The sequence below is a fragment of the Perissodus microlepis genome, chromosome 13 (assembly GCF_051167445.1).
Source record: "Perissodus microlepis isolate ML-2025 ecotype Zambia chromosome 13, ASM5116744v1, whole genome shotgun sequence".
Taxonomy (NCBI): Eukaryota; Metazoa; Chordata; class Actinopteri; order Cichliformes; family Cichlidae; genus Perissodus; species Perissodus microlepis.
Genome location: NC_140473.1, coordinates 21853394 through 21868498, shown reverse-complemented (window position 1 = coordinate 21868498; position 15105 = coordinate 21853394). Strand labels below are relative to the sequence as shown.

The 15105-nt window shown below is 37.9% G+C and overlaps 1 protein-coding gene across 1 annotated transcript in view; it reads right to left on the bottom strand.

Annotated features, from left to right (window-relative positions):
* Positions 1–14898, bottom strand: part of adss2 (adenylosuccinate synthase 2) — a 35577-nt gene extending 20679 nt beyond the window's left edge. The window contains exon 1 of the mRNA XM_084948036.1: positions 14648–14898. Within this exon, the coding sequence (XP_084804162.1) occupies positions 14648–14809 (162 nt within the window). The 5' untranslated portion in view covers positions 14810–14898. The remainder of the gene's footprint in view (positions 1–14647) is intronic.
* Between the last annotated feature and the right edge of the window lie 207 nt (positions 14899–15105).

The window sequence follows — 15105 nt, the reverse complement described above, 5'->3', positions numbered from 1 at the left end:
AGTGAGAAAATAAGCAGCTTAGAAATGAGCAAGCAGAAACTTCTACTCATTGTATAAGATTTTAATGTCTCAACGTCTCTGTTTTTACTGCTATGTCAGAATGGTAAGTTGGGTAAGTCGATGTCCTGCTGGCGCATCTGATCTTTTAGGTAGCATCGATTTCCAAAAAGATCTCAGTTCAGCGGTTTTGATGTTCACACTTGGATTTTCTCTTCTTTTTTTACTTTTACAACTAATAGCACTGGAAAAAAAACCCAAACTGCTCAAACCCACTGGGCATACCAAACGCCGAACAGCAGGCAGACGTCGCTAGAATTGATAGAAAGTATTCAACTTACATTCAGCAGGTGGCCAAAAACTCAATAAAAACTTAGAGTCTGAATGACTTTTTGAGTATGATCATGATAATTGCATTTAGGTTGCTATGAATAACACTCAGACTTGATGATGAACATGATGCTTTTCATCAGACTCATTATTAGATCCTACCTGCAAGATAAACCTGATTTTTACAAATGTCACCCACAGAGTTTGACACAGAGACAGCAGTGGATTCAGTAGATTCAAAGACATTTACATTTTCAGAGGCTGGGTACAACTCAGTATTTATATCTCAGATCGCCGTCAGATAAATTTTGTTTTGTTTTTTTCACAGAAAATACTGTGATATACCACAGCAGGAAAAGTGATGCTTGATGGGACACAGTATCTGCAGTTGGAGAAAGAAACACTTTTCATAGAGGTTTTGAGAGTTTGGGAGAACACTGGACTACTTCAACAACAAATCCTGCTTTTTTAAAAAAAAATACTAAATATAGTTATTACATTTGACTTCTTTTAAAAAAGCTTTGACGCCTCACCAAACTGTGTTCACGTTACCACACTGAATCCCATGTGTTAGCACAAAAACAGGGACTTTTTATTAGCGCTGCCACTTTTCATGTGAATCAAGTAACGTGCAAAACAGTTAAAACAGTTCAGCACCAACTCCGTTCTGTTCAGTCATTTAATGCCAGATAACAACTTTGCTAAACAGATCAGTTGTACCTGACACTTTGTCTCTGAGAAACAGGGAGTCATGGTGAGGACAGGATCTTCCTCCTAAACAGGCTCATGTTTTGTTGGCAACCATTTGCCTTACTCAAGTGTACTCTGATACTAAATTGCAGGTCACTGTCATTTTCTGTACTACCTTACAATGCTGCAAAAGATTAACTACATCTTATGAATCAATCATTAAATAAAGTCAAATACCATACTCCAGAATTTGGGGCATGTATGTATATTTATAAGATATTAACTAGCCGTTGGGGATGCTCACAGTTACTTTTCTTCTTTGTGATGCAAACAAAAAAACATAAAACAGGCAGGTAGTTTAAGCTAAGGCTGGATGTGATCACACCGCGAGCAACCTTAACAGATCGGGGGTTTTCAAAAAGATTTAGAAGCCCCCTCTAAAAAGTTTTGGCCTTCCACTCAAAAATAAATGAATAAATGAATAAATAAAGGCCCAAAAGAGAAGCACAGAAGGAGACTGAGATATCCTTTGGCCAGATGAGCTAAACCTAGGCTTTGTTCCACTCCATTCTGGGTTTGTGCCCATGTACAGTTAGGAGCCCATCTAACGGGCAAATGAAAAAAAAACAATGTAACTGTATTTGTTTAAATGTTTCCTCAATCTATATATTACCAAAACGCAGATCTATTTAAATGATATAATTGGTAGAACACAGTAGTTCATCATACACACTGGTGAGGCTAGTAGTAACTCTCAGAGTCAGCTGGCTAAAGGATACAGTACTACAAAAACGAATGAAACAGAAGTGATGGAGGAAAATGGAAAAACTAGCAATGCTGTGAATTTATGACGTGAAACTTTGGCCAGATCTAAATGAAGGAGCCAGGCTGCCCTGACCAGTGCAGGGGTTGCTGCACCTCTCGACCAAAGCAATGAATATCGAGAGAATATTTTACCTGCATTATTATGTATTTTTTGTTCAACAAAGAAAGTTCCTTTTCTAATTGGGCAAGAGTATTTTACCCGAGAAGCTCTCTGAGCTCTATACTTTATTACTCTTTCAACATTAATCCGTGAGCAGTAGATCTGACTGTGTTATCGATGAGATTAGCTGAATCAAACCAAGTTGCTGAGGTCCCACCACACAGTTGTGCCCAGGGGTCTTTAACTTCAAACTGATCGCCAGCATCTGCCTCTAACTGGTCACTGTGCAGAAGCTTTCCTGCATATAAAAACTAATGATTAGTTCTCCTTATGTGAATCCCTGTTTTGAGCCAGGAAAAATCCTGCCGTGGTTTGATATTTCCCCTCTTTTTCTGGTAGGAAGGTCTGACTTCAGTTCATTACAGATGATTTATACGATTTTTATCAGATCCTTTTAAGTCTTGAAAGATCAAATGCATCAAAGTCGAAGGGCTAACAGGGCAACAGTCTCTGTTTTCTTTTCTTTTTGCAAACATCTCTATAGAAACTGAGTCGGCGTGCGGCAACCACGTCTCCAGCTGAACTCGTACATCATTATAATACAAACCATTGTAAGCTAAACCTACACTGTAAACAAAACTGGACAAAATTGGCTTTAAAACTTGAGAGGAAGTATTATCAGTTTCACCTGATGACCTTGCTTCACAGCCCTTTGTTCTGCGTCAGGTACGTTTCCCATCTCCGAACAGGTGATCGAGCCACTCTAAACTTTTAACTGTAAAATGTCTGAATAGTGAAAAACACTTTGTCCAAAATGATAAATATATGACAATCTGGAGCTGTTGTTTAGAAAACTACTTAAATAATCAGCTATTAAAGTACGTGTTGAGTAATTTCAATCCCACATAGGCATCAATGTACTCAGCTATAACACTTTACAGTTTGTATGTTTTCCTTTTGTTAAAAGCACGCAGTCACAGTTTACTTTAATCACTGATTGAATTGTCTTCGCATTGTGCATTCAACGAAAGTTTAAACGTTTAAAAGGTGTGAGCAGCTTGTACAGAAATATATTACTGTAAATGTGTTTTGCTGGTATCACGCCCTGTCTGCTACACACCTCTGACTCACACACCCAACTGTCACCAACAGCATCTTAGAGGTCTGGGCTGTAAGGGACACCGAGCAGGACTGCTTGGCAAAGCTGATTTTATAAAAAGACTAAGGGTGCCTGCTGCAGCACTTCACCGCTCACTTACACATCAAGCACACATGTCATAACATCATAATGCAGTGAGGGGAAGCACGTCTGTGCAGGGTCGCCTGACCGACAACTGGACGGAAAAGGGAGTTTCCTGAACAACCAGTTTTCGCGAGCACTCGGCAGATTCACTGGAACGTCTGCATTAGTGAAAGAGGCTGGGCTGTTTGATTACAGCAGAATTATAAACCACAACTAGAAAAATTTTCATTTCCTGCGAAAATGCAGTGTGGATGCTTTAAAGCTGAAGCTGTCTGCAAAAACTAGCTGAAAAGGCTGAAAAGTTGCAGAAATTGTAAAAACTTTGCAGAAGCAAAGGAACTTTGCTAAAATGGAATAACTCAGCAGAACTGCAATATCTTAGAGGAAACATAATACTTGGCAGAAATGCAATAGCATAGCAGAACTTAGCAGAAATATTGTAACTTACCAGAAACATGATAACTTCTCAAAAATACAAGAATTTAGGAGAAATAGTATAAGATAACAGAAAGAATATATTTAGCCAAAAATACTTAAACATTACAGAAACACTATGATTTAGAAAAATAGTACAACATAGCAGAAATACTTTGATTTACCAGAGACACTGTGATGAACTATGAATATTGTAATTTTAAATTAATACTATGTTTTAGCACAAATACTCTGGTTTAGCACAAATAGTATAACATAGCAGAAATACAATTATATAGCAGAAATGCTATATTTAGAAAGAAAAATATAATATAGTAGAAATACTTTGATTTAGCTTAAATACTACAATATAGCATAATAACAATGATTTAGAACAAATACTATGATTGAGCAGAATAGCAATAACTGAAGTAGAAATATTGGAAAAGTAAAATGGCAAGATGAAAAAAAAAACAACATGGTTAAGTTCCCTCAAAACTAATTGTTGTTCACCTGTGAAAAAAAAATAAAGAAATAAAAATAAATTAAAAAACAAGAAGGAACAGCCAACAGATACACATAAAATCAAATATGTATACACAAATGCACAGAGAGAGAGACACACAGAGGGTCTATGCCAGTCAACCAGTCTGAATATATTATATGTTTTTCCAACAATGAGATGCTGCCCTAAAGTGGGTCTCTCTCTCTCTCTCTCTGTTACACACACACACACACACACACACACACACACACACACACACACACACACACACACACACACACACACACAGGGTGAGAGAAGTAAGTTTCTAGCTCAGTCAAGCAGCTTGGGAGCTGCTGAATTTGAATCCACCAATCAGAGAGCCTGTGCACTTTTTCCCACCAAAACAGGTGCACGCAGCACAGAGAGACACAGGATTATTGCAGTCTATTTCTCATAGTGACGACTCCCCTCAAACAGATGACCATAATTTCCTAACCGTAGGGGCTAGAATGGTCATTCTTACACCGTTTTGTTCAGAAGAGATGGGGGAATCTTCCAGTGTTGACAATTTATCATTAAAATATGAATTATTAAAGATATTTGACTTCTAATGCACCATAACTGAGTAGAGGCGAAGCAAAAACTGCCTTGACCTGCCCTCAAACAACGCTTTGTAACTCTAAATCTATTTGGAGTATCGATATCATTCTTTCACCGTAAGAGACAGCAGGCTTTGGTGAACAGTCATGGAAATTTTCAGGTCTCTGTGGAAATCCATCAAAAAGATATGACGAGAGAAAAAAGTGGTTCATTTCCAGAGTTTGAAATCTGAAGAAATCTGAGCGAAGGACGAATTTCCTACCCTCAAACAAGTCTAACTCATTTCAGAACGGTAATAGGTGAGAAAATAATTCTTGAATTGTGAGCGTCAGGAGTGTCTGAAGATATACTGGGACAAGCCTTATGTCTTAACTTCACTTCGTTAAGGAGATATGACGATTCGAATATGCCTCTCATTACAGAAATCAAGTGGTGATTTTGAACAAGCTCTCCATTGACTTTCTATGGAGAGTTTTGCGACTTTGTGTTGGTCTGAGGAGATTTGCCAAAATTCTATAAATCCCACAACAATGATAGTGACATTTTCGGAAAGCCAGCAAAAATACCTACGTTTTGATGTATAATTTGTGGAAGTTGAGTGAAAATTGAACAAGTAGCAAGAAGTTGTTCGGACATGAAGAGAAGACTGCAAAACCTTCAGTGGCACACTGGAAGCCAAGTGCATAGCAACCATAACAACGCATGTATTTTGTGAAAAATCACAATTTTGCAACTGAAAACTTTAAGAGGCATAAAAGTAAAACGGTAAAAGATTTGAAAAAGCTGATTTATACCTGAATAGCCCAATAATTTGAGAACATTTTAAAGTTTGAATGGTTGTTCTACGTGAAAATATGAGGAAGTAGTTAAGTTTCAAAAACAAGCAAATTTTAGCAGAATTGCAGAAGTTTCCCATTTATTTCAATGGGACAAATTAAGCTTAATATTTTAAAAAGTATAATAGTGAAAAATACCAAAAGACATAGCACACATTAGCAGAAATAGCAGAATAGTTTAAAATTTGAACGGTGAAAATCGGCTGAAAATTGTGGAAGTAGTTAAGTGCCAAAAAGTGTACGGAAGTCCCAAGAGGAACTCAATAGTGTGGATGCCTTAAAGCATCCACACAATTATTTTGGCTCCTGTTGAAATTATTTGACAGGTTTATACACGCACTTTCCAAAAGTAATTCTAGGCTTATCGAGCAATTCTGTATAATTACATCGACTTATTTAAACATTAATTATATTTCAGCTGAAAAAAAGAAAGAAGCCACAGACTGTTGTGGGTTAATTTGGACTTTTTTGAGTGGAGAGCAATAAATGTGGTGCAGTAATTGTTTTATCTCAGTATCTTGTTTTATAATTTTGGAAGCCAACATTAAAATTTTAATTAAAAATTGAACCAAGTGCACATCACAAGGTGTTATTGTGTGGATGCTTTAAGGCATCCACACTATTGAGTTCCTGTTTCTCTTTATTCTTTATACTTTATTCTTCTAGTTGCTCCGTATTTCGCCGATTAACTACTTCCACAATTTTTGTCCGATTTTCACCATTCAAATTTTAAACTATTCTGCTATTTCTGCTAATGACTGCTATGACTTTTGGTATTTTCTGCTATTATACTTTTTAAAATATTAAGCTTTTTTCCTTTAATTTGTCCCATTGAAATGAATGGGAAATTTCTGCAATTCTGCTAAAACTTGCTCGTTTTTGAAACTTAACTACTTCCTCATACTTTCACATAGAAACTCCATTTAAACTTTAAAATGTTCACAAATTATTGGGCTATTCATGTATGATTCAGCTTTTTCATATCTGTTACCGTTTTCATCTTATCCCTCTTCAAGTTTTGAGTTTCATCTTTTTGATTTTTCACAAAATACATGCGTTGTTATGGTTGCTATGCACTTGGCTTCCAGTGTGCCACTCTAGGTTTCGCCGTCTTCTCTTCATGTCCGAACAACTGTTTGCTACTTGCTCAATTTTCACTCAACTTCCACAAATTATACATCAAAACGTAGGTATTTTTGCTGGCTTTCAGAAAATGTCACTATCATTGTTGTGGAATTTATAGAATTTTGGCAAATCTCCTCAGACCAACACAAAGTCTCAAAACTCTCCATAGAAAGTCAATGGAGAGTTTGTTCAAAATCACCGCTTGATTTCTGTAATGAGAGGTATATTCGAATCGTCATATCTCCTTAACGAAGCGAAGTTCAAACATGAGGCTTGTCCCCGTATATCTTCAGACACTCCTGACGCTCACAATTCAAGAATTTTTTTCTCACCTATTACCGTTCTGAGATGAGTTGGACTTGTTTGAGGGTCGGAAATTCGTCCTTCGCTCAGATTTCTTCAGATTTCAAACTCTGGAAATGAACCACTTTTTTCTCTCGTCATATCTTTTTGACGGTTTTCCACAGAGACCTGAAAATTTCCATGACTGTTCACCAAAGCCTGCTGTCTCTTACGGTGAAAGAATGATATCGATACTCCAAATAGATTTAGAGTTACAAAGCGTTGTTTGAGGGCAGGTCAAGGCAGTTTTTGCTTCGCCTCTACTCAGTTATGGTGCATTACAAGTCAAATATCTTTAATAATTCATATTTTAATGATAAATTGTCAACACTTGAAGATTCCCCCATCTCTTCTGAACAAAACGGTGTAAGAATGACCGTTCTAGCCCCTACGGTTAGGAAATTATGGTCATTTGTTTGAGGGGAGTCGTCACTATGAGAAATAGACTGCAAAAATCCTGTGTCTCTCTCTGTGCTGCATGCACCTGTTTTGGCGGGAAAAAGTACACAGCCTCTCTGATTGGTGGATTCAAATTCAGCAGCTCCCAGGCAGCTTGACTGAGCTAGAAACTTACTTTCTCTCACCCTTTTTTCAGCTGTCCATTTTGCTTTTCCAATTTTTCTGTTTAAGTTATTACTATTGTGCTAAATCATACTATTTCTGCTATTTTATAAGATTTGTGCCAAATATAGTATTTCTGATTAATTATAATTTTTCTGCCAAATCATAGTATAGTATTTTTGCTTTTCATAGGATTTTTATAGGATATTTATATTGCTTAATATATTATTTCTGCTTTTTATAGGATTTGTGCTTAATATAGTATTTCTGCTAAATTATAGTATTTCTTCTTTTTATAGTATTTGTGCTAAAACATAGTATTTCTACTAAATGTAGTATTTATGCTTAATTATACTATTTCTATATATTTCTGCCAGGTTCCCAGGCAGCCAATCCTCTGTGAGGACTGAGACATTCAAATTTTCAAATCAGGGCCTGCACGGCTTCCCAGCCAATCATATATGTGGGCTGAGGCATTCAAATTTGCATATTGGGGCCTTCATGGCTTCTAAGCCAGCCAATCATATCTGAGGGCTGAGGAATTCAAATCCACAAATCAGGGCCTGCACGGCTTCCCAGCCAGCCAATCATATATGTGGGCTGAGGCATTCAAATTTGCATATTGGGGAATTCGTGGCTTCTAAGTCAAGAAGTCAACCATGTCATATATCTCTAAAAATTCATATTTTAATGATAAATTGTCAACACTTGAAGATTCCCCAATCTCTTCTGAACAAAACGGTGTAAGAATGACCGTTCTAGCCCCTACGGTTAGGAAATTATGGTCATTTGTTTGAGGGGAGTCTTCACTATGAGAAATAGACTGCAAAAATCCTGTGTCTCTCTGTGCTGCGTGCACCTGTTTTGGCGGGAAAAAGTGCACAGCCTCTCTGATTGGTGGATTCAAATTCAGCAGCTCCCAGGCTGCTTGACTGAAAACTTGCTTCTCTCTCCCTGTGTGTGTGTGTGTGTGTGTGTGTGTGTGTGTGTGTGTGTGTGTGTGTGTGTGTGTGTGTGTGTGTGCTACAGAGAGAGAGAGAGAGAGAGAGAGAAAGCCTTTTTATGGGATGATCTCATTGTAAGATTCAAATTCAATATATTTAGACTGGTTGACTGAATTGGATCTTGTGTGTGTGTCTCTCTGTGCATGTGTGTTTCCTTATGTGACAATTTTTTGTGATTGTGTGGCTGTTATATATTTTTTTGCTGATTTTTTTCATTTAGCAAGTATATTTGAGGGACCCTCAGCATGTTCAGCATTTTTTCAGCTGTCCATTTTGCTTTTCCAATTTTTCTGTTTAAGTTATTACTATTGTGCTAAACCATACTATTTCTGCTATTTTATAAGATTTGTGCCAAATATAGTATTTCTGATCAATTATAATTTTTCTACCAAATCATAGTACAGTATTTTTGCTTTTTATAAGATTTTTATAGGATATTTATATTGCTTAATATAGTATTTCTGCTTTTTATAGGATTTGTGCTTAATATAGTATTTCTGCTAAATTATAGTATTTCTGCTTTTTATAGTATTTGTGCTAAAACATAGTATTTCTACTAAATGTAGTATTTATGCTTAATCATACTATTTCTGCTTTTTATAGGATTTGTGCTTAATATAGTATTTCTGCTTTTTATAGGATTTGTGCTTAATATAGTATTTCTGCTAAATATAGTATTTATGCTTAATCATACTATTTCTATATATTTCTGCCAGGCAGCCAATCCTCTGTGAGGACTCAGACATTCAAATGCACATATCAGGGCCTGCACGGCTTCCCAGCCAGCCAATCATATCTGAGGTCTGCCGTTTCTTCTCTCGTCATATCTCAGCGACGGATGTACAGAGAGCAATGAAAATCGTGGTCAAAGTACACCAAAGTCCGCTGATTCACCCAGTCCAAGAATTATGCTTCTAGTCCACCTAGTTTTTGAGTTACACAATGTTTTGTAACTCCAAAAAAACGACGATTTTCGCCTCTCACCGCGATCTAATTCTGACTGCTCATCACCCTGTTTTTCAAGGCGCCCTCTCTCTTTCCCAGTGGCGCAGTTGGTAATGACACGGGTCTGCAACCCAAACGTCGTGGGTTCGATTCCACCTTAGTCAACATGTTTTTTTTTCCCTACAAGTTAATACACTATCACAGACCAGTAATTCATATTCATCATTTATAACAATTCTGCAAACTTTTATGATTTTACCAGCTTTTCTAATATGGACCTCACATTCTTGTTAACACTCCATGGCACAAATACTCTTCCCTTTAGGCTCTGTGTATGTGTGTGTGTGTATCAATATTTCTCCCATTTTAAAGTATTACTCCTCCATAATTGTATTTCTGTTAAATCAAAGTACTTTTACTACATCTTAGTACTTCTGCTCAATCATAGTATTTCTGCTAAATCATAGTATTTCTGCTACTTTTTGGTACTTGTGCTAAATACAGTATTTCTGCTAAATCATACTATTTCTACTATATTATATTTTTCTTTCTAAATAAAGCATTTCTGCTATATAATAGTATTTCTGCTATCTTATAATATTTGTGCTAAACCAGAGTATTTGTGCTGAATCATAGTATTTCTGCCAAATGATAGTATTTCTGTCACATTATAGTATTTGTGCTAAAACATAGTATTAATTTAAAATGACAATATTCATAGTTCATCACAGTGTCTCTGGTAAAACACAGTATTTCTGCTATGTTGTACTATTTTTCTAAATCATAGTGTTTCCGTAATGTTTAAGTATTTTTGGCTAAATATATTCTTTCTGTTATCTTATACTATTTCTCCTAAATTCTTGTATTTTTGAGAAGTTATCATGTTTCTGGTAAGTTACAATATTTCTGCTAAGTTCTGCTATGCTATTGCATTTCTGCCAAGTATTATGTTTCCTCTAAGATATTGCAGTTCTGCTGAGTTATTACATTTTAGCAAAGTTCCTTTGCTTCTGCAAAGTTTTTACAATTTCTGCAACTTTTCACCCTTTTCAGCTAGTTTTTGCAGACAGCTTCAGCTTTAAAGCATCCACACTGCATTTTCGCAGGAAATGCAAATTTTTCTAGTTAAGCTTTGCTTTTTTATTAGGACCAAGGTTTGCTTATAGAGCTTATCAGTTTAACAGGAAATCCACCCCATCTGCTGTCAAACAGATTTAAATCATAATTTTGAGATGTTTATTATGCATTTTAACTGCTTTGGTATCGCTGCCTGATTAAAGGATATGGTTAATATTTTGCCAGTTCACTTGGTAGGAGCTTTGTGAGTCTACTTAGTGGAAGAGTGCAGGTTTGAGCTTGAGTTAGAGCAGGGATGTCAAACTTATTTTATATCGAGGGCCACAAACAGCTTACTTTGATCTTATGTGGGATGGACTGCTGAAACTCCAATTTCTGACAGTGTAAAAAGTTTAACTACATATTTAATCAATTAGATACTTTAATATAAGACAAAGAAGAGATATTTCAACATTTTGCCTCACTTTGTCTACATGGTAAAGAAATACTGCTTTGCTATGCCCTCCTTCACATTTTCCATAACCATCCAACCGGCCAGATCGGGGTCTTTAACGGGCCGATCCTGGCCCCCGGTTCTTATGTTTGACACCCATGAGCTAGGTGAGCTGAAAGGACTATCTTGAGTCTAATTTTCAAAAAAGTTACAGTGCTGGAGGCCAGAACAACACATCATAAATGCATTCACCATATGTTAGTCATCAGATCTTTAAGGTGAAAACGGTGTGATGCTTTTCTTTTTTTAAAGCACTTCTCTCAAGCAAGTTTCAAACCTCTGAATCAGATTTTCACACCTTGCCAAGAAGAATTTAAACCAGTGTGTTTCTGAGCCAATCTGTGCAATTACTACAGGGACATGTTGGAAAATCTGTCATCGCAGTTGCTGCAACCAAGAAGTGGGTATACGGAGGATAAATTAACATTGCAGTGAATTGATGTGGACTATCCTGACGCTGCTATTAATTGTGCGTAGACACAGCCGGATTACTGGAAAGAGGAGGGAGGCACTGGGGTTTTTACTTGTTTCCCTCTTACAGCATGAAGAGGAAGTACCAAAATCACATTTTACCTCATTGTGACAGAGCGATAAAGTATTTAATTTCACCTGCTTTTTGTTTAAATGCATACAAAAACAGTTAACAGAGACAGACTTAACAGTTGAAGCTTTTGCCTAGAAAAGAAAAAAATAAACCTGGTGCATAAGCCTGGCAGGCTTGTAAAACATACTGTGATTAGTTTGCTTCCCCACTCCTCACTGCATTACATGCACAGATTCAGGCTGACAAAGTGCCTGTTTGCGATCTGCAAAGCTTTGATGCCTTTTCTTCCAAAATAGGAAGTACTGCGCATTGTTCTGCAAACACAACACACTCAGCTGACTAGTTTGCATGTTTTGTTGCTAAGGCAATACCTAAACCAGTCCAAAACATAAGGTTGCTGCATTTCAAATCCAGACACTGTATATGATGCGTAACAACATACATCACAGCCCTAATATAAGCAGTCTGTGCAGCCTTGCCAGACGTCAGCAGTCTTCTTTCTGTTGCTTTCCACAATAACAGCAGGGTTTTAAGCATTTCTTTTTAACTGAGGGTTTTAAACCTTTTTATTTAAGCAGATCAAGGGCAGATACAGGCTGGACAAAAAGAGGAGAGGCATATTAAAAGCCCAGGGATAACATATCCGGGTATTTTAAAGTTGAATCCACTCATTTTGCATGAGGAAACCACAGTGGATGCAAATCAAAAGTCCTTGGAGTCTTAGTACTGTCACCATTTCACTAGCAAGCTTAATTTTATTCTATGTGAGATTATGGGCTCGGTCTTTAGTCTTGCTAAATGAAAGGTGAAATTCATTTTGTAAATTGTGGTCATTATTAGAGTCTGGAGGACTACTTAGGGTATGCTCACTGGCACATGATTTTGTCAACTACAAGTTGTTAGCCAATGAGTGTGTAGTGTCCTCTGTGTCACAGCCAGGCCTCAATTGTCATGTCTGGCTTCAAAAGATGGTCAAAAGAACCAATGAGTGGCTCTAGCCATTGTCTATGCAGTTAACAGATTTTAAAAAAGCTAAAACACTAAAATCTCTCTAAAAGCAAGCTGTGCCACTCTGTGACCATCGTGGTAATGCTTACAGAGGACCATAAGTGTCACGTCAATATTCCTTATAACATGGAGATTCACCCAAATCTCCATGTTGCAAAACTGACCAGGCAACGCTTCACAGAGCAAATGAACAATGTAAATAAAGCAACCGTACAAGGCAAAGAAAGGGGATATTCTTCAATGGCATAGTCAGTCACTTGATCTCAACCCAAGAGAGCAAACAAACAAGCAGCAGCTGAAGCTGGCTGCAGTTAAGGTCTGGCAGAGCATCTCAGGGCAGGACACGCAGCATTTGGTGACGCCCATGGTTTCTACACTTCAGGCAGTCATTGACCGCAAAGGATTTTTATCCAAGTATTGAAAACAGTCCTTATGCCAGTCTCTCCATCTACTTTTGAATTTGTATAAACATGGCTCTAAAATGCTTTTGTATAAAACATACAAAAGCATTTTGGAGTATATATATAAAGTCTTCATATAAAAAGAATTGAAGTGCGTCACTTATTATGAGGTAAAGTAAGTGTCTACAACAACTGCTGATTATTAGTAATCAATTAGTAATCCTTAATTAATGCTTCAGAAAGCAGGAAGAGGGCATTCTTTAGGTTTTACAACACTTGTTTTTGGAGGCAAAATAACCTTACTGACCACTCAAAGTGCATTTAATTGCAAGTTACACTGTAACCACATATTCATACAGTACTGTAAACTTCAAGCACTTTTTGCAACTCACATCTATGATCAATTCACCAATGTGTGTCGTAGGATTGTACAAGGAAAAGGAGTACTCATATAGGCAAACTGCACGCAGACAGGCTTGGTACCAAGAATCTTCTTTATGTGAAGCAACACCATTACCCACTTTTCCACCGTGGCACTGAGGTACCCTCTCTCAAGGAAACCTTTGACCTCTGTATGACCTCTATTCCTTTTGTGCCCCCATACACGATCACTCCTGTGCTGTTTTACTATTGCACTGTTTAGCAATTCCCCCCATGACACTTTAGAGACCAGCAGGTGCACAGATAAATCGCATGTCACCACTGTCCCATAAAAACATACAGAGACACGGCATGTACAACTTCAGAGTTTCAAGATTCTCTAGTTTGACTCCAACAGCATCAGTGTGCTAGAGTTTGTAGTACCTGCACATTTTTAAAGTTTATATTTTTGTGTATTTTTGGTGACGTTTGAAACGCTGTCAAATGTCAACACGGGTCAATTTTGAGGCCAACAGCAATTAAGGTTTAAAAGAAGAAAAGAAAGAAGAAGAAAATGTCTTAAGATAACTTTAATTGTGCCAATACCGCCAAGACACAAGCATTAATGAAGAGCTCGGCTAGAATAAACACAAACCGAGGATAGCCGCTGTTTTGCGCCTTCTCTCTTCAAATAACCAGCTCTAGGTATCTGTTTTACGTGTGCACATGAAGTCACCACAGCTTTACAGGTGTTTGGGGAGCTAGGCAGCTAGCAGGAATTCAAGGTGACTTTAGCAAAAACACAGAGAGCCAGCCAGCCTGCCTGGGATGTTCGTTAGCCAGGAAATAGTCGCTGGCTTGTTGGATTCAATTCACACGGTCTTGTGAGGATGACAGAAAAAAGGGGGAGGAAGACCCCGCTTTTTCCGGTGCTAACCACTTTCACGAGGTGTGAAATTGGTGAAATCGCACCTGTTATGTTGGGTATTTGTAGTTCGGGACAGTACGGGTGAAGCCCGGCACGAAACAGAGGTGCTGTATAAAAGGAGCTGAATGTATTGCTGTCGAGTTCGTGCAGATTTGTATTTGCATGATTCGCGCAATATTTCCGTGGCGTGACAGCTCCCACTGAGTGGCTGGAAGTCGGAAGCTGACAGTAGGTTTTCATAAAGAATGCGGCAGAACATCAGAGAGGCGGGTGTTTCAGCTAACGAGCAGCAGTTACCTGCGGACTCTCTCCTGACGACAGAGCTCACCTAACGTACCTGGCATCTGCACACCATGTCCGCGTCCTGTGCCAGCAGATCCACAACTTTCCCCTTCCCCTCATCGCCCCACTGAGCGCCGAGTACCACGGTCACTTTGTTGCCAACCGTCGGCCTGGGTATCCGTGTCTTCGGGGCTTCCTGACTCCCGCTGTCCGACATTTCAGCTCGGTCCCTGGCTGTCTCCACTCCTCAGCGACCTAGACTGGAGGAACTACCAGCAACTGAGCCGAACCGGAAACCTGGCTTACTCTACGCATGTGCGAAAAATTCTTCTTCCCAGTCCTTTCACAATAAAATTCAGTTTTGTCAATGAGCAAAACGTTTCTTTTTGTGCAGCTTCTGTTTCTAGACAAAGAAAAGCACAACATTCTTCTGATATAAGAATATTCCCCGTTTTATCGTATTTTAATTATTTATATGTTTTTATGTTTGTTCTACCTAAGTACGACTCATTA